This window comes from Chelonia mydas, chromosome 7 (genome assembly GCF_015237465.2).
Source record: "Chelonia mydas isolate rCheMyd1 chromosome 7, rCheMyd1.pri.v2, whole genome shotgun sequence".
NCBI lineage: Eukaryota > Metazoa > Chordata > Testudines > Cheloniidae > Chelonia > Chelonia mydas.
The window spans coordinates 83,421,155-83,441,734 of record NC_057853.1 but is presented as its reverse complement, the minus strand read 5'-3'; the positions used below and the strand labels follow the sequence as shown (position 1 = coordinate 83,441,734).

The 20,580-nt window shown below is 44.9% G+C and overlaps 1 protein-coding gene across 4 annotated transcripts in view; it reads right to left on the bottom strand.

Moving 5' to 3' along the window:
• LRRC20 (leucine rich repeat containing 20) overlaps positions 1-20,580 on the bottom strand; it is a 131,070-nt gene that overhangs the window by 20,547 nt on the left and 89,943 nt on the right. For 2 of the 4 annotated variants that reach the window (XM_043552364.1, XM_043552362.1), the window contains one exon: positions 10,435-11,169. The exons of the other annotated variants lie outside the window; for them this stretch is intronic. In XM_043552364.1, the coding sequence (XP_043408299.1) occupies positions 10,982-11,169 (188 nt within the window). In that variant the 3' untranslated portion in view covers positions 10,435-10,981. Of the gene's footprint in view, positions 1-10,434; positions 11,170-20,580 lie in introns of those variants that run through there. 4 annotated transcript variants of the gene reach the window in all.

The window sequence follows — 20,580 nt, the reverse complement described above, 5'->3', positions numbered from 1 at the left end:
AAATAGCATAAACTTATTTGAGTTACTAGACTCAGGAGACAGTACTCTGGACACTTGCAGGGAGTAAAGTCACCCATATGCAGTGTGCCACCACAAAGCCTATGTGCCTATTTTGAGGATTTAAAGAGGAACCATGAGAAGGGCGGAAGGGAGGAGGGGAGTTAACTTTTAAAAATCTGTTTAATTGAAGCTGGGACCACAAAATGCCTTAACTTAATCATATGGCTATAATGTGGCATCACTACAGTTGCCCTAACTGTGTATTTCCATGCATTGTAATATAAATATATCCTTAACTCTGAACGCTCTGAGTTTGTAATGCTTACTTTGGAAATAATTAAAACTTTTTTGTAACATTTGTTGCCCTTATATTACTGATATGTTCTCTCCATTTTAACATAGCTTTTTGTTTGGAAATAAGTCAGTATCATTATCTAATGCAAAAGTTGCACTGGTAGGAATACTTAAACAGTGTTACCGATATATATATATATCTCTCTCCAGGTGAAACACCTGTCCTATTATTAACAACATTTCTATTATCAAAGATTCATATTTATGTAATTCAATGAATGTAAGTAGATATATTCCATAAAAAGAAGCTCCTCTTACCCATGACATTATGGATGCTGATATGGAAGGAGAAATTAATCTTTTGATCAGACAGAAGATTTTAATGTTGAAATGTAATGCAGGTTGGGTTTTTTTTTTAACGTCAGGGAAACTAGCAAACTGTGAACACCCTTTTATCGCTCTCTCTCAAAACGAACAGCTCCAGATCCTAACCCTCAGTACGAGGCTATATGAAATGGAGCTCAGGTAGGTTTAGTCCCCTCTTTTTTCAGAAGAATGGAACCCAATTATAAAATTCATTTCTGCATAAGTCTGCTAAATTAACTTCTCTTTTACAGGGGGACAAATTAACGCAGCGATCTTGCATTACCACCACCTATATTATTTTGGGCTACTATTCCAAATGAAGACACTGTTTAGTTAGAGATTGTTCCTGCCCAGTGCTGAACACTTCCTGACAGGGGCCAAGGCCTAGATCCACAAAGATACTTAGGCATCTATTCCCCTAACTGGGGAAAGATGGGAGGACAAATGTCTATCTTGCCTGCAGGGCAGAGGCCTCCTACGCCTTTTAGGAGAGTGCTCTAACCATTGAGCTATACAATATTTTCATGTGGGGCTCCCTCAGTCTCCCCTGGTGAAATTACACCTTGAATATATAATTAGCAACTGATTGGAACAGGGGACTGGACCATGGTTCTCCCACTTTCCAGGTGGGTGCCCTAACCTCCAGGGTACAGTCATTTAATTTAATAGCAGCAAGATCTTCATTGCCTCCTCCTTTAATCTGCATTGCCGCTGCCAACTAGTGCATTTGTCCGTTCTGTCACTGCACTGCATTCATATTTATCTTAGTCCTTTTTCATGTCTGTGTAAAAAAAACCCAAATTACAAAAAGTATTTTTTTCATATGAAACAGAAACTGACCCATTCTCTTTTGGCATCCATGTCTCTCCAATATAGCTATACATCTTTTAGAAAACACATCAAGCTCCATTTGTTGTACTGCAGCAAGGGATAATATTTACTTGCTAATGGAAAAACAGGTACTTCTCAGGAATGTCATCCACAGAGTTAAAAGTCCTCTCAAGTAGCAGGATTGCTGTTTCTTACCTGATTCAGTGTAGCAAGTAACATGTCAGTTTATGCCATGACACTGATGGCTATCTGCAGGGAGCCAATTTTACCCCATGGGCAAACAAAAGAGCATGGATGATTACTGGGGGACCAATGTGTTAATCTATACCTTTCTTACACAACTCACAGAGTATACACATTGGAACTTGTAAGCACTGACTGAAATAAACTGATTCTCTAAACTCAAAAAACAAGCAAAGGAAATATATAGATTCCTGTTTCTGGTCCTTGTTTACACGAACAGTACCTATCCTGTGCAGAAACAGAACATTAAATTCTTGACAGGACCTACAGCAAAAGACTATTTAATGAGACCTATGCTGCAACAAGTCATAAAGAGACATCTCTAGAGCAATGAGATAGAAAGGAAGAAGGGTCTGTATTTTTTGAAAGATGGGAAGGACTCCCTTACTTCATTATTGCCAGGAGAGCTAGACTAGTATTTCTCAGTGGGAAATGCTGCTTCCCTTCTATCGTTTTTCTTTTTAAATGAAATGAAAAATAATTCTAATAAGGACAATGAAGTTCTTGCCCATTCCTTAGCAGCTGAAAACATGGCTGTGACCTACGTTCTGCAGAACTACTATTGCATTCAGCAGCCTTCCAGTGCAACAGAGCCGTGGTGACGCAGCAGTTTCAGATAATTTAGTGAAACCAACAATTGTTTAACTTAACTATGAAAATTAATAATACAGTCAAGCCAGTAGCCCTTCTTATTTACTAGGGTATGCAATCCCTATATTTTTAATTGTCCATGTGCTGTAGAATCTTGAGCTGAAAATGCGTAACTATCATAGAAGGCTAGGGTTTTGCAGTTGGCTAGGAGAAAATGGAAGCTTCTGGCCCCTGGAGTTTGGGTTTGTGGGATAAGCACATTAGTTTGATATTAAAATAAGCAGCAGTAAAAGAGTTAACAGTCTTGAAACTGAAATGTACATAGTTAGATTTCAGCATTAGTACCCCCATTGATATGAAAAGGGAAAGTTCATACTTCTGAATGCAAATTTTTGCAGGATGTCTGTGGACTCAGGCAGGCACAATGAATTTATTTACACTCATATTTCCCTTGCAACTAGAACCTTTTTTAAAAAAGCAAAAAACTTAGAACCTAGAGTCTAATTCTGCAGCAGTGATGGATTCCATAACAAATTCCACCGCCACTGAATCATGAAACATACAAAGCCCTATTCTTCTGTTAAAAAGTTGCAGAACAGCTAAGCTTCACTGTACTCTTCCTTTCCCAGTATATAAGTTATTCAAACACAGTCAGTAGAAAGTAAATATTAACTGGTCATTTCAGTATGGCCATTCTTTATCTGTCCTTGCCAGGTTGCACCATGTGCTAGTGAAACCCAATGGGCCAAATTCTCCGCTTGCATAATTCAGTATGTCTAGCCTACTCATTTGGGACACAAAGCTGCTAGCTGTAATTCTGTCTACCTCTTTTGCTTTGGATTTTGAAAATTAGATTAGATAGTTCTAAGGGATGAGCCTAAGCTGGCAGGGAGATGGACTGAATTATTAAATAATTTCTATTTGTAACACCGAGGATTGTGGCAGCTGAATGCAACCAATTGGGTCTTAGGCCCTGTTACATTACATCCCTGTGCTCCTGCAGAGCCAGGGAATGGGGGGCTTTGGGCCTCTCTATCCTGGTGCTGCCAAGGGCCAATTCACTGGAAGTTCAGTCTGGTGTATGACAATCAAATCACATTCCTTCTGCTTTTGATCACCACCAATAATACAGGTAACTGAATTGTAGTTGTTAGGATTGCTGATGAGGAGTACAAGGCAAAAGAGAATGCACCTTTGCTTTTTCATGCCTAGATGGGACTCTGCAGCACAGACAGTAGTAAATATTGGGCAGAAAGTTGGTGCCACTTTTGTGGTCAGTATTCTGAATATCATTCTGCTTTAACCACAGCAGCATTTAGTAGATATGGCTAGAGTTCGCAATGGAAAGGAACTTAATTAAAGAATCCCAATTAATACAAATTTCTGAAGGTGGAGGAACGAGAGCTTGCAAGTTCTCAGTTATTGCAAGCTTCAAGTCCTGTCCATTGCTACCCCTTCTAGAGAGTAGAGCTCAGAAGCAAGTGGCGTCTCTTTGGGTATGTCTAGGATAGGGATATGTGTTTGTTAAACATGTTAAGCCACTATGTCTTAAATCTCTAGCGTAGGGAGGGCAAGTTGCATTTTAACACTTGTTTGAAGTGAACCCTAAGGGAGGAGCATACCTTTTACTCTAGTAGACATATCCTTAGATACCACACACTTCCTCTTCTGTAATGATTCCAGCATCACAGACTAGCCTCCTGAAAATCGCAGGCCGACAGCTGAACCCAAAATTCTGCCATAGCATCAAGCAGCCTGTCTACATTTGCCAGAGCCAGCACATTGCTTGCATACTTGCCAAATCCTACTATTTCACCTCTTCCGCCGAGTTACCTATCAGATTTTGTGCATTCCTGTATTTTGTCAGTGTAATAGGTGTCTGTGGTTTAAAAATTAACACATGACAATGAGGGAGAAGGGAAAATATTTTGCTCATCACCAGATAGTGAGAATTACAATATCCCCCGAACAGCAGCTGCTGGGTGTCCTTGCACCTCAGAATGATAACAGTACTGATCTGAATTAGAGTATCTCTAATTCATGTGGCAGAAGCAGAAAGCATGTGAGCAAAGAACACTGTAAATACAGCTTTTATTGGCTGGAATTTAGGATGCCTGCATAACTCACAAGTGGCTCTGGAGTTATTCCTTACAAAGGGGAAATAAAGTATATTAAACCACCACATTGATGTCATACCAGGGATAGGAGGAACCTGCAAAGCAGCTAGGGATAGGAGTATTTTATTAAAATAAATGGCTCCTGTGCAACCCTGCCGCTCTGAGGCCAGTGTAAGGGTTTTGGCAGGGATATGATTACGTCCTGGTGATTCCAGGCTACTGTAATGGCCCAACTGAAGAGGCAAACAGGGTCTGGCCCTAAGTCTTCTGAGTCGATTGGGAACAGCTTTTCTCTTAAAAAACCTTTTCGAAGAAAGAAAGTCTCTGAAGTGACGCAGAAATAATTCTGCAGTCCCACGGCAACTCCAGCCTAGACAGCTGGAGTTCTGGCTTTGCCTTACAGATGGAAAACTATTGTTAATTGTTCCTCTTCTCTTTGTTTTCACCTCTGGTAGGCATGTAAAGCTTCCCATTCTCTGTATTCCTAAGGCTGCTACCAAATGCTACAGTGATGTTACTATCGGAATGATATAGCAGAAAAAGCCCTGGATTTCAACTGTGAAATAGTCCTCATTTTAAGCATCGCCATGGGTTACAAGCCATTTTAATTATGATGATTAAGCACAGTGGTTGACCTGCTCTTCATCCTGAGTGTACTGGTTCAGCAATATATTACTGTCATAGGTCCTTTCAGGGGCAAATGGCTTACCTTTAGATTCACAAAGATTGTGGTTTGCTGAGCTCTTCACAATAATGCAGACAGCACTGATGACACTGGAATCCAAACAGTTCTGTAAACAGCACCAGTGGGATTTCAGTCTGCCAAATGCACTTTCAGTCACTGGTCTACTGAGTGTGTAATTAAACCTTCTTTTGCAAGGGCCTTTGAGATTAGCATATTTTCATAAGCCAAGGCAAAAGAGGGTACCTGGGATCCCCTAGAAGAACAGTAGGGACAGTTACTCCATTTATGACAATGTCATTTGGTGGGAATAATGTCCTGGACAGTCCATGAAGGTAGACACTCGATTGGCGGAAAACCCTGAGGTCATAAACTTTTCCAGTGCAGCCCATGTTTGCGTCCATTAATCAGCCTCTGTGGTCCACAAAAGCCTGCGTAACAATGGAGTTTATGCAGGCTTTTGGCCTTTTGCTGTTCGTGTTTTCATGCTCCTTGAAGAGGGCAAACTATGGGCACAAGTCCCATCGGGCAGTTACTTCAGGGATATTGCTTATAGCTGCCTCTTTGGTGTAAACCACAAGCCTGACTGCTTCAAAAAGCTGCTCCATCACTTTGCCAGCACCAACTGATTTTCCAACACCAAACTGGTTAGCAATAGACCTGTAGCAGTCTGGGGTAACCAGCTTCCAGATGGTTATAGCAACCTGCTTCTGGACAGGCATGACTGCCCTCACGCACATGTCCTGACTCTGGAGTATCGAGGTAAGCTGCTCAAAAAACTCCAGAAATGTAGCTTTTTTCATGAGAAAGTTCTGGAGCCACTGCTGGGCATCCCAGGTCTGCATCATGATGTGATCCCACCAGTCTGTGCTTGTGGCCCTGCTACATAAGTGCCGATCTACAACGGCTAAATTGACAGTTGTGAACAGCATCAGCCAGTGCAAGTTTGCCATGTCTGCATCCTGGTTCTCCTCCTTCTCCATCAGGTGCCTTTGGTGGATCAGAAAATGCCACTGAAATGTCCACCGGCGCCTCAAGGATGCTCTGCCTGTTTCGTGAAACAGGAGTAAAAGGCCAAGCAGGACGAGTACTTCAAATAGTCACTCCTCCATGTTGCTGGCTCCAGTTGCCTGGAGCATGCTGACCCAAAAGATAGCTTGGCAGGCTGTATTGGCAGGCTGTGACTACTTCCTGTAAAGTGCAGCAAGATGGACAATCAAGTGTTCCCATAGTGCTCCACAAACATGGGTCCTGAGTGGCTACAGTTGGGGAGGGTGCTAGGAACTATGGTCTGCGTAGTGCAGTTTAGATGCCCGAGTGTGAATGTGAGACCCAGGTCCAGATATTCGAAATCTAGGTTTAAATATTCAGGGTGGACGCTGAAGCCCAGACTTACAAGCACTGAGCCTGTGGGCTCGACTCCCACTGACCCTGGGCTTACGTTGCAGTGTAGACATATCCAGTGTGGCCCTCACAGTAGATCACAGCAGCTGTTAGAGCTGTTCTAATTTATGACAGCCTTCCCACTACTGCAAGAACTACAGGGATGTTGAGCAGACCAGCCATTCTCCCTCCCACCCTTAGTAAGTCCCTATGCTAGGAGTTGAGAATGTAATGAGGGCAGAGTAGGGCTGCATATGCAAGTTCTGCACTATCCCTGTAATAGGGGAATTCCCCTGGGGACCACTCAGTCCCCTTTATGGTCCTGTATAGCAGTAGAACAATACATAGGGGACACAGAAGGCGCTAGCGTCTGGCCCTTAGATTCTATTTTCAGCTCTGCTACTCTATAGCTTGAGTAAGTCACTTACTTTCTCCATGCTTCAGTGTTCTCCTTAATTGTAAATAATTCTCTATCTCCCAGACTAATGGGAGGCTACATTAATTAATATGCCTAAAACAAACTGAAGTATTCAGTTGTAAGGTGCTACAGAAATGTCAAGTATTATTTATATATATTTTGGGGAAGAAGGGGAGGAGCTGTGTAGCTTTCACAGCCCATTAGGCTCAGCAATTCCTTTGTTTTTCCACAGTGTAGGACTGGGAGAAGGGCAGGGATTCTTTTCACCTTTTGTTACATGTCAGTTGTAAGCTCAGTGTAGATTCAGTTCATCACTTCAGGACCATGGTGACCAGTAACAGGTCTCAGAGGGAGACAATGTTGCCTTGCAGAGTTATTGACTGTGCCTCATTGTGAATTAATTTCTTGGCTTTTGCTATTCATTGTCTTTTGTAGTGATCTGAAAAACCCTTCTGGTCTCCTAACTCCACCATGTGCCTCAGGATAGGATTAATCTCAAAGTTATTATCAGTAAGAGGTTTTTCTGCATAGCTTGCGCTTTCTTTTCTGCCCCTGTACGCCATAGACTTCTTTCGAACTATAGGTCCAGTTCTCCCTACACTCACACTGTGTTTCACGTACAATATTCATGTGTAGTTTAAGAGCTACTATGCCAAAGCAATTATGGGAAGAATTAGAGAAAATTACAGCCTTGCATTGCTTAATATCCATTTAGCTGAATGGGACTGCAACTAAGGCCTTTAATTAGGAAGTGCTAATAAGTGACTTGTTAGCAGGAAAGATGAGCAGCACAAAACTACAAAGCCTTTTGCAGAGCTAGAATGAGCTGTAATGCACTTTCAGTACATGTAAAACACCACATCAAGGGCCTCCTTGTGCTACATGTTGTTTTTTTAACCACAGGAAAGGTCCACTTGTACCTCATCTACTGCTATATTCTCCACAGTGAGGAACAGGTGGAGTGCTGAAAAAACATCATACCTACATGATCTCAGAACACACTAAGATTTAGTCTGATCAAGGCTTAAGTTCCCTCTAAGCTGCGCGGCCATGTGGCAGCCTATTAAGCGCCGCGCAGGAGCTCAGGACTGCGGCGGGGAGAGGCACCCCTTCCCCCAACCCAGCCCCTGCCACGCAGAGAAGCACCCCTTCCCCAAACCATCCCCTGCCGGGGGCAGAGGCACCCCTTCCCCCGGCCCCAACCCAGCCCAGCCCAGTTCCAGTCCTGCCACAGCTGGGGGAGAAGCACCTGTCCCGTGGCTCCAGCCCCAGAGCTGCTGCAGGGAGAGCAAGCTGGGGGAGGGGAGTCCTCTCTCCCCACTGTAGCCCTGGGGCAGCCCACATCCCATACCCCTCACCTCTAGCCCCACCCCACAGCCCACACCCCCAGCCAGAGCACTCACCCCAACCCTCTGCCCAAGCCCCTCATCCTCAGCCCCATCCTGAGTCCTCACCCCCCACACCCTAGCCCTCTGCCCCAGCCCTGAACGCCCTCCCACACTCCGAACCCTTCAGCCCCATGCCCACCACATGAATTTTGTTATGTACACCAATATGGAGGTAACAGTAAGTCACCACACACTGACTCTGATCCCACCTGCTCAATGAGTGGCAGTAATTTATGGGTACTCTATACACAGCTCTCACATGATACAGCAGGACATTTATCATCACTGTGCCTTGCACATGGTAGCAAGCTGGTCAAATAAATAGATGCTTAGGTTTTTATAGCAAGAACACAGTAAAAACCCCAGGTAATATTTCTGTGGAAATCCTATTCATTTCCATATGAATTACACTATAATTCAGTAAACGCAATATTTTAATATTGCTTTTAAAAAACTGCTTCCTATTAATTTAAGCAGGCTGCGGAGGAGTAGGGGGAAGAGCCAGCAGTCTGTGTACATCTTCTATTATGCACAATGGAGGTCAGCAGTCATAAATCAGCCTACGTGGTGATTTCAGTCCAGCTCTACCTTCCTGGCAGACAGATGACCATACAAATACCCTCATTAAAACTGCACTCCTGTTAATTCTCAGAGAGTTTAAGAACTGAGTTTACCTTTTACCTATCTCCCCCAATGCCCTGTGGGGTCAGTATGTTCACATCATGAGGGTGTTTGTACTGAAGCCAAAACACCTGCGACAGTCTGGTCAATTATTCATGTAGCTGAAACCACCAAGCAAAAATGACCAATGAAACCTTGCGAAAGGCCTGTTTCGCTATCGCACATATCCATCCACCCCAATCTCCCCCTTTCTGTTGGTCTTGCATTTCCAACTGTCTTTCTGGCATCTTTTTCATGACCGACCTGCTGAGGTGACCGCTTTCTCCTGTAGACTACCAGTTTTTGGACCATTCGAACTTTCAGGGAAACTCCAATAATTAAGGTTAAGAATTTGTCATTGTTATTTTTAATAAAAGTCACGAACAGGTCATGGGCAATAAAACCTTCATGGAAGCCTGTCACTTTTACTAAAAAAAATGGGGGGGGGGGGGCGCGAGAGAAGAGAAGAGAGGGAAGAGGAGCTGACCACCACAGGGAGACCGCCAGCTGTGGGGCCCCCACCCCAGGGCTGAAGTGGAAAATGTCACAGAGGTCTCAAAAAGTCACAGAACCAGTGACAAAAATCTTAACCTCACCAATAATCTACTAGTGTTTCTTATGATGGGCTCAGTGTGGGGGCATTTTATAGACAGTCAGATTGATGTTTGTGTTAAGGAACCGCAGTGGCATTAAAATGTCACCAGGTCGCCTGCTATTCCCCTAGCTTCTCAGGATTTCAGATTCTCACTTTTAAAGGTTTTTGCTCTTACTTACTGTCAGGGTTCCATCCCCACTCTGAACTCTGGGGTACAGATGTGGGGACCCACATGAAAGACCCCCTAAGCTTATTTCTACCAGTTTAGGTTAAAAACTTCCCCAAGGCACAAATCCTTCCCTGTCCTTGGATGAGTACTGCTGCCACCACCAAGTGAGTTAGACAAAGATTCAGGAAAAGGTCCACTTGGAGTTCCTGTTTCCCCAAAATATCCCCCGAAGCCCCTTCACCCCCTTTCCTGGGGAGGCTTGAGAATAATCTACCAACCAGATAGGTAAACAAGGTGACCACAGACCAGACCCTTGGGTTTTTAGGACACTAAAAACCAATCAGATTCTTAAAAAACAGAACTTTATTATAAAGAAAAAAAAAGTAAAAGAAACACCTCTGTAAAATCAGGATGGAAGGTAATTTTACAGGGTAATAAGATTTAAAACATAGAGGATTCCCCTCTAGACAAAACTTCAAAGTTACAAAAAACAGGGATAAACCTTCCTCTTAGCACAGGGAAAATTCACAAGCTAAAACAAAAGATAATCTAAAGCATTTCCTTCCTATTACTTACAATTTGTAACCTTAGATGCTTAGTACAGGTATGGCTTTAGGAGATGTATTTTCCCTGCCCTGGTTCCTCACTGACCCGGAGAGAGAACACAGAAAAACAAAACAAAAACCTTCCCCCACAGATTTGAAAGTATCTTCTCCCTTTATTGGTCCTTTTGGTCAGGTGCCAACCAGGTTATCTGAGCTTCTTAACCCTTTACAGGTAAAGGAGGGATTTTATGCTACCCTTAGCTGTATGTTTATGACACTTACATTTTTCTGCTTTCCATCTCATTCCCTTTGTTCAATACAAGTTCCATCCTAATAGCTCCCTTTTCAACCTTCTCCTACTATGGCCCTGATCCAGCAGATCCAATCAACAGGTTTTCAATCACTTAAATGGATGTTGATTAAGCCCTAGACATATTAATTTGGGTGGAGAGCACAGGTTGATACAGTAGAACAAATGAGGACTGAGAAACAGTTTGTTTTAGAAATGAGACTGGCCTAGGGGAGATTAGATGCTACTGAACTGCACTAGACCTTTCTTTAACTACCTGATTGCTGCTGAACATTCCAGGTTTGCCCAGGTATTGGGTACTATTAGACATGCAGATCAACATACTTTGTGCACCCCAGTTTTCCACTGTTTCTTAACAGAACAAACAGTACAGCAAATGCAGTGGAAGATCAGCAACCACAGAGTAGTTTACTCCTATAATCATCTCCACAGTAAACACACAGACAGTTCTTAGGTATCACAATGGGAGTTCCACGTCCATGTCTAAATACAGACTTTTTGCCTTTCAGTGAAATGATTGAATCATCTACTACCATTTTCCCGGACTGCATATTAATGCAATAGGATACAGTAAGTCCTGAAAGAAGAAACAAAATAGAAAGACATTTTCCACTGAGCAATCTAATGCTCTAGCATTTTTAAACAGAAGATGGATATTTGACTTGCTGCTTTCAACAACAATAGTCAACGCTTCCTCATCAATATATTTACACATAGAAATTCCCTCATGTGGCGAACACTACTTCCCTCTTTCCCTGCTTGTTTCTTTAACTGGCCGCTGGGAAAAAAAAAAAAGTATAATACCAAGGGGGCAGGATGAACTAGGTTTGATCTTTTAATTGGTACTTGCTGAATGAAGCTCCATTGCACGAAGTTATTAATATTCAAAGCAGTTCATCAAAGTGACAGGTAAGCCTTGAAAGTCAGAGCTCAGGAGTAAGTTTTCAAGATTCCCCACTCGAAGCAGCTTTTCTATGTGGTACTACTACATTCCCCATCTGTGCTGCTCCTCCAGAATGCCAACATACAGGGGGGAGAGGGGAAATCTGGAAGAGGGAAATTCTCCCCCAGCTTTAGTAACTAAAAGCACAGCTTTATCTAATGTGTCAGACTTTTATAGACAAGTATGGTACATACCTGACACTTCTAATCAAATATGGATCCTAACAGACAGTTTTGAAAATAAGGTTCTCTTATCAGGTGATCCCAGATAAACACCTAAAAATGTTGGCTGCTCCTAATATTCACCTCCTCATGTGAATCGTGTCTGCTGTGATATGTCAGACTTAATTCTTTAAAAATTCACTCTGAAAAATAATTGGCCTTTTATCTGCATGTAATTTGATGGCTGTCACTTTTGTTCAGTTTGTTATGATTCCTAATGCTTCACTTTGTAACATTAAATATTTGTTTTACTAGATCTGGTTATGTCAGTGAAGACATGTGGTCTCTTCCCCCCGCCCCTTTTTAGTTTTGTTTGAAAGATTTTACAAGTCTAATGATTGTATTTGTCCATGTTTACCAAACAGAATATTCACAGTTTTTAGAGAGGCACACCGAAGAGACTAAAATATCACTGTCACTTCTTCAGAGGTTTCTTAACATAATGTTAACACACCTCATGGAGGAATGACAGTAGAAGTATGCAGTAGTGCTCCATACCACACCATAAGCCATATAGAATCTAGGGCAAGAGGGGTGAAGCAAAGCTAGCCCACACCTCATGGCCAACTAGTAGCATAACTGTTCATATTAATGAGGCAGTTTCATCATCTTCAAAGTACAATAAGTCTTCAGATAACAAATGAATATGCCTCTAAACCCAAACGGCAATAAATGTTGGCGTTATTTCTGATGACTGATCCTTTCACATTTAGAGAGAAGGTGGATGAAGTACTGGAATATCTTTTACTGAGCCAACTTCTGTTGGTGAGACAGAACGTTTTTGAGCTACACAGAGCTTTTCCTTTCCCAGACCGGAGGAAGAGCTCTCTGTAGCTTGAAATCTTGTCTCTCATCAACAGAAGTTGGTCCAGTAAAAGATATTACCTCACTCACCCACCTTGTCTCTCTAATATTATGGGACTGACACAGCTACAACCACCTTTCATGTTTAGGAACTTGAACCAAAATAGAAGCTAGGGCAGCTCAAGCCATAGCTTGGGTCAGCTAAGCCCTACTCTCTAAGAGTATGTCTACGTAGCAACTAGATACCATGGCTGCCCATGCCAGTCAACTTCAGCTTGCGGGGCTCAGGCTTTGGGGCTGATTGATTGCTGTGTAGACTTCTGGGCTCGGGCTGGAGCCCAGGTTCTAGGACACTGCAAGATAGGAGGGTGCCAGAGCTCAGGCTTGAGCCCAGAAGTCTACACAACAATCAAACAGTCCTGCAGCCCAAGCTCCAGAAGCCCGAGTCGGCTGGCACAGACCAGCCACGAGTGTCTAGTTGCTCCATAGGCATACCCTAAAAGGAAGTCCGGCCAAGCAGCCTCTGAACAACAAACCCTAAAGAGGCACTGCAGCCCAGTACATGCTGTAAAATTCCTCCTTTTATTAATTTTTACACTGAATCCATTTCATTGGGTTAATCTTCTAGGAAAATAACCTGCCAGAATCAGTCAGTTCACCTCATTTTGTGCCCTGCAAAAATAAAAGCCTTTTCCTGAGTGGCAGAGCAACGATTCAGTCAGTAAATGCAGTGAGAGTTTGGAGTTAGATACAAAGTCAAGTGATGAACACTTTCTTAATTATGTGTAATGATACTGAAACGAATGCTTGGTTAAAGGGGCTGGAATGACAGCTCTTGGTATGAAGGTCTCCATTTTTGCAGAGCAGAGGGAACTGCCACACTGATCACATCAATAATCCCTTCATTCTGTCCCCAATAGATGATACTAGAGGATTCAGAAGATAATATAAAGCCTCCCTGACAGCCAATTAAATAATAACCTCCCTATCTGAGAAGTTTCTTCTTAACTCTAGGCTGTCACAGTTGGTTTGTATCCTGAAGCATAGGGATCGGGGTCAGATTAAGTCCCCTTGTAATAATACACCATACCAGCCCTTCTCTGGTAGCTTCTGAAGATTTTAAACTGTTATTTAATTTAAAAAAGTAAGTTTCTAACCCTTATGGTTGCAAAGATGTTCTGAACGGAGGCAGCACTGAGTCTGCAGACAGACACAACTGCTCTATGCCCTGTGGCCCCGCTGTTGCTATAAATAGACTATACAGTTTTTGTGTGGAACCTTGCACCATCATTATAATAAATATATAAATCAAAGCCTGGAAAGTTCTGCTTTTCTATGGAAACTTGAATTCCTGACCTATTTATGTAAAAGGCTTTTATCACTGTCTGCAAGCGGGCAGCACTTATTTGCTCATGACATTTTCTTCTAAAAATCTGACTAGCTGGCATCCTTTGCTCAATGCTGGACTCTTGATTACTGTACTCCTGGAAGATGAGTTGTAAAATTGGAAATATAAACCTGTTAGCAACACTTCAGAAAAAGCATCAAATGAAACACTCCATTTACTTATTTGTAACAGAATGTCTTAAACATCAGGCAAAAGTAAAGTGGCTAGGTCTCAGAGATCTTCTTTATAAGATGTTATCCCATGCAGTTGGAGACTTGGTCACAAAGTATAATCCACCTTATAAAAAGATAACTGTGATTTATTAGACTTATCACCTGTTCTACAAAACAATACAAAAACAAAAAAAATCCACTAATCAAATCAAACAATTTCCAATCTCCTTATAGGTTAACAGCTAGACATCCTGTTTACATTACTGTTTTATGTGTCAAAGGATAACAAACACTGGTTCGGCAAGGCACTTACACATGCTTAATTTTAAGCATATAATTAGTTTCACTGACTTAAAGTTAAGCACATGCCTAAGTGCTTTGCTGAATCAGGACCATATTCTAAAGACTCTTAAAAAAACATGGTTCTGATTCTCCTTTCATAACTATTTACCATTAGAACAATTTCCTTGAGTCCATTGCCTTCCTCCTTTCCCCTCACTCCCTCCCTTTGCCTGTTTGCATCTGCTGGCTGGCCTCTCTCATTAAATTGCCAAGGGTTAAGCTTGTATCTATGCGTGGTAATGCACCTCCTCCATCTCACTGGACTTAGCACTTCCCCCTCTGGTGGTAGAGAGGCCTGGGGTAAATCAGCCCCCTTCTAAACAGTGTTTCTCTTTCCCCTCTGTGTTTACTTATCAGTATTTTCAAGGTAGGCCTCGGTGCAGGCCTAAGAAGAAAGGAAACAAATTTACAAACACAAAAACAAGGGGGATACCTTTCCCTGCCCCCTCACTGAGCAGGGGGTGTCCTGCTGTTGGCCCCGGGCTATTAGTCCTTCCTCTAAACAGGCATTCAATTTTAGTTGTTTTCCCCCATGAGGAAAGGGGGCAGCCTCTCATCCTGGAGAAGCCTATCTCCCTACTGCCACTAGCCTTGCAGGAGCTTGTTTCTCCTCCCTGCCACCAGAGGAGGGGTTTTAAAAGGTCTCAGGCAGTCCTTAATTGGACTCAGGTGTCCCTAATTGACCTAAGGCAAACCCTTCTCAACTTGTAGGAAAAAGGGCCTTTACCATTCTAGGGCTAACACACCCTTTGAGGAGCAGTGGGTGCTGTCTGGGGTTCTCTGCTCAGTGTCCCCTTCAGGTTCCCTACTTTTGACCCTTTGACCTTCACACCTGTGCTTGTGTAAGCAGTGTCAGGATGAGCTCCACCCTGACATCTGGTGGTGAGGTGTGGCAAGTTGTGAAAAAAAAAACTTCAGGGGCTGATCTCATTTGCATAGGCACACCCACCCCGCCTAGACTGAGGCCATAGCTGCCCAAATGGTCACTTCGGCTGCTGTGGGATCCCCAGTGTCTCTGTTATTGGGGCAGGAAGAATAAATTGTTATTACCCTGATTAGGGGAACTGTGCTTGGAACTGTACTTGGCCTTTTGCTATGATGGAGGGACTCACCATCAACTAAGTAGCACTCGCTAGGCAAGGGACATGGGTTCCAAAACTCTGTGAATTGAGAGAGACTTGAGACAGGTGTTAGTACCTGGTGGTGTGGGCCCCTTTGTGAGGGCCTGAAGCACCAATTGCACCTCTGTCTCTCTCCACTGTGGAATGTCAGAGCTAATTTTGGGTCTATTAAGAGTCTTGCTACAGGTACTGTGCTGCATTCCCTTTGGCCTTATGGTGCACCAGCACTAAGGCCCCCACTACTATGAGCTGAAATCACTGAGAGCTGAAATCACTAAGAGCTGAAATCACTGAGCACTGTGTCAAGTAGTGGGGAGCCGGAAGATCTAGACTGCAGTGGTGCTGTTCGTGAGACGGTGAGCTGTGCAGAGCGGAGCCATTCGTGAGACAGCGAGCTGAGCAGAGCTGTTTGTGAGACAGCGAGCTGTGCCGAGCAGAGCCGGTCGTGGTGGAGCGGAGCCGTCCGTGAGACAGCGGTGTGTTCGTGAGACGGCGAGCTGAGCAGAGCGGAGCCGTTCGTGAGACAGCGAGCTGAGCAGAGCTGTTCGTGAGACAGCGAGCTGTGCCGAGCAGAGCCGGTCATGGTGGAGCGGAGCCGTTCGTGAGACAGCGGCGTGTTCGTGAGACGGCGAGCTGAGCAGAGCTGTTCGTGAGACGGCGAGCTGTGCAGAGCGGAGCCGGTCGTGGTGGAGCGGAGCCGTTCGTGAGACAGCGGCGTGTTCGTGAGACGGCGAGCTGTGCAAAGCGGAGCCGGTCGTGGTGGAGCAGAGCAGAGCCCTGTGGGGCAGTCAGCTTCAGGACACGTAAGGTGCCCCTTACCCCTTTCCCCCACACACAGGCACATTTTAGCCAGACTGGGGGAGTAACACTATGCAGATGAACTTTTGAACTCTGGGGCTGGACCTTTTGGACTTTGGGTGATTTGTGGATTGCTGGACTCAAGAGACGTTTGGGTGCTGGGACTCAAGAACCCGAGGGAAAGGGGCATGCCCCAATTTGCTTGGGGTGGTTTTTTTTGCTCATGGGTTGTGTTATGAATCCTGTTGGTGGTGTTTCCCCAACATAATGCCACATTGTTTCTCTCTGTTATTAAAAGGCTTTTTGCTACACTCAGACTATGTGCTTGCGAGAGGGGAAGTATTGCCTCTTGGAGGCGCCCAGGGGGGTGGTATATATTTGTCCCAGGTCACTGGGTGGGGGCTCGAGCCGGGTTGCATTGTGTTATTGGAATGGATCCCCTAGATATTGAACCCGGCCCTTGTTGCTGCCAGCTCTGATGGGCAGAAGGGTTACATTTTTGGGGGCTCGTCCGGGATCCCTGGGTCAGTACCCCTCGCAAGCACCTGTTGAGTGATCCACTACATTGGAAAACAATTTATATTTTTTTTGTTTGTGCTTATATTTTGAGGAAATTACTGTTTGTATAATGGCTAATTTGTCAGGTTTGTTGGGCCCTGGCTCAGCAGCTTCTAGCTCAGAGGCTGCAGCCTCGGCTGATGATTGGACAAAAGCTCTGGGGCAAACATTGGAAAAGGTTGTGCTGTCCCATGCTGCGTCAAACTCTTGTCGTAAGTTAAGATTATTTGCTGGGGAGGAGGAGTTTGAACCCTGGTTAGAGCATACCACTGAAATGCTGCAAGAGTGGGCCGTACCAGATGCAGAAAAGCGAAGATGCCTCATAGAGAGCCTTGGCGGCCCAGCATTAGATGTGATTCGCACCCTGAAGCTCACTGACCCTGGGGTCAGTGTGAAGGACTGCCTAGAGGCCCTTGAACACAACTTTGGGAGCGTAGAGGACCCTGAAGACAGCTACTGTAAGTTCCTTAATTCCCGACAACAAAAGGGCGAGAAGGCTTCAGCCTACATACAGAGACTGGAGAGACTGCTTCAGAGAGCTGTCTTGAGGGGAGCAGTGACTGCTGAGCAGATGGATCGGACCAGACTGGCTCAAATTGTAAGAGGAACTCAGTATCAGAACCCGATTCTACTTCATCTCCAGCTAAGAGAACGACGGGGACATCCCCCAAGTTACTCCCAGCTGATAAAAGAGGTCAGAGAGGAGGAAGAAAGGCAGGCTGCCAGTGAATTTTGGGAAGCCCAAACATCGGATCCAGCCAGCACAACACCACTGCAAGCGGCCAGTGTACTGATGGTGAGCACCAGAGAGGAACTTGCCCAACAAATGCAGGTCCTGACGGAACGGATAGCTGAGCTGCAAAGTACCATTGACCAAGTTAAGACTTCCAGGAATAAGAAGCCTCAAACGGTGGCAATTGAGAAGCCCATACTTAGAGCCACCATCCCACCCAGGCGAAGGGGGAAAGGTCAATTCTTCTGCTATCGATGTGGTCAGGATGGACACAGTGCTGCCAAGTGCCGTAATGAAGAAAACCCCTCCTTAGTGTATGGAAAGCTGAGGATCAGTTGGGAGAGATCCGGTAGCTGCCAGAGGGTCTGGGGACGGGGACCCCCCAGGTCTGCAGGATTTGAAGATTCCCCCAGAAAAGACTGTCCAGCTGGGATCCCCGCAGGACTGATAGGGCCCCGAGCAGAGGTCACGGTGAGGATTGAAGGGGTGGAGTGTAAAGCAGTGCTTGACACTGGATCTCAAGTGACTATTATATTTCAGTCATTCTACCAGCAGATGCTTAGGCACCTGCCTATACAGCCACTGACTGGCCTTGGCCTGTGTGGCCTCAGCATGGATGAATACCCCTACCAAGGGTATGTCATAGTGCACCTGGAATTCCCAGAGGAGGTTGCTGGGGTAAGAGAAGAGGTAGACACAGCTGCCTTAATATGCCCTGACCCTAAAGGGACCTCTGATATGTCTGTGCTGATAGGGACCAACTCCAGTCTCTTCAAGGTACTCGCGGATTACTGCAGAAGGCGGGCTGGGGACCAGTACCTGAATACCCTGATGATCCATACGCTTTGTGCTGAAGCCTATAGGAAAATTGAGAGCTCTAAAAGGGAGACATCTGAGCTACCGCTTGGGGCACTGAAGTACGCGGGCACGACCCCCTTAGTAGTGCCTGCAAGGACGGAGCAAGAAGTGCTTGTCATGAGTACCTGTCTGAAAGGCAGTAAACGGACGTTAGCAATGATAGAGCAGCCGATGGGAGGAGAGCTCCCTGAAGGAGTGCTGGTCCCCAGTGGAGTCATAACCCTACCTGCTGAAGCCCAGGAAAGGGTGACTATACTGATTGCTAATGAAACGAGTCGTGATGTTGTTGTGAGGCAAGGACAAAAGATAGCAGACCTCTTTGAGCCTGAGTCGATTGTAAAACCCCAGTGTGAAACTCAAGTTCCGACGATAGACCCAGCAAAGTTTGACTTTGGAGATTCACCAGTGTCCGAGGACTGGAAAGATCGCCTGAGGAAGAAACTTTGTGAAAGATCCAAGGTGTTCTCACTGCATGAGTGGGATGTGGGATGTGCAAAAGGAGTAGAGCACAATATCAGACTCCATGACTCTCGACCTTTCAGGGAGAGATCTAGGAAGATTGCTCTCTCTGAGATGGAAGATGTGCGACATCACCTTCAGGAGCTGGCTGCGAATGGCATCATTACAGAGTCCCGCAGCCCATACGCCTCACCCATTGTGGTAGTCCGTAAAAAGAATGGGAAAATTCGGATGTGTATTGACTACCGCACCCTAAACAGCCGTACTGTGGTCGACCAGTACACTATGCCTCGAGTGCAAGATGCCTTAGACTGTTTGCTGGGAAGCCAGTGGTTCTCCGTGTTGGATCTTCGAAGTGGATACTACCAGATCCCTCTGGGAGAAGAAGATAAGGAGAAGACAGCCTTCATCTGCCCATTAGGGTTTTATCAGTTCGAACGCATGCCCCAAGGGATTTCTGGAGCACCTGCCACCTTTCAACGTCTCATGGAGAAAGTTGTGGGAGACATGAATTTACTGCAAGTGTTAGTTTATTTGGATGACCTGATTGTGTTTGGAAGAACCTTAGAGGAGCATGAAGAAAGACTTCTTAAAGTGCTTGATAGGTTGGAGGATTATGGTCTGAAGCTTTCAATTGACAAATGCCAGTTCTGCAGAACCTCAGTGAAGTATGTGGGTCACATCGTGTCCCAAGAGGGTGTGAGTACTGATCCTGATAAAATAGAAGCACTCACTACATGGCCACGTCCAAGTAACTACAGAGAACTCAAGACCTTTCTTGGATTTAGTGGCTACTACCGCAGATTTGTGAAAAACTATGCTACGATTGTAAAGCCTCTGAACGATCTCACCAGGGGACATCAGTCCAGCAAGAACAAATTTAAGTCCAAGAATAAGGGGAGGTCTCCAAAGCCCCCTGTGCAGAGATACTATGGCCCATTTGAACCATTTGGGCCACGGTGGGATGAGAGATGTGAAAGGGCTTTTCGAGAAATCATTACTTGCCTAACTCATGCTCCAGTCCTAGTTTTTGCTGACCCAAGCAAACCCTTTATCCTGCATACTGATGCCAGTTTGGAGGGTCTGGGAGCAGTCCTGTACCAGGAAGTGGAAGGCAAACGTAAACCTGTAGCCTTTGCCAGCCGAGGATTGTCTGATAGTGAAACTCGCTATCCCACCCACAAGCTGGAATTTTTGGCCCTGAAATGGGCCATCACTGAGAAATTTCGAGACTACTTGTATGGTGCTCAGTTCCAGGTGTGGACAGACAACAATCCACTGACTTATGTGTTAACAAGTGCTAAGCTGGATGCTACAGGGCAGAGATGGGTAGCCGCCTTGGCTAGCTATGAGTTCAGCATTCAGTACCGATCAGGGAGAAGCAATGTAGATGCAGATGCATTGTCCAGGCGTCCACAGGCTCCAGAAGTTGCTGTGATACCCACAGATGGAGTGAGAGCTATTTGCAGTGTGAGTCGCCGAGAGCCAGAGGCCAGTGAGAGCCTTCAGGGATGTGTTGCAGAAGCTTTGGGCCTGCCCCCTGAATGCATGCCTTCTGCTTCAGTGAACTATATTGCATTGGACCAATCTC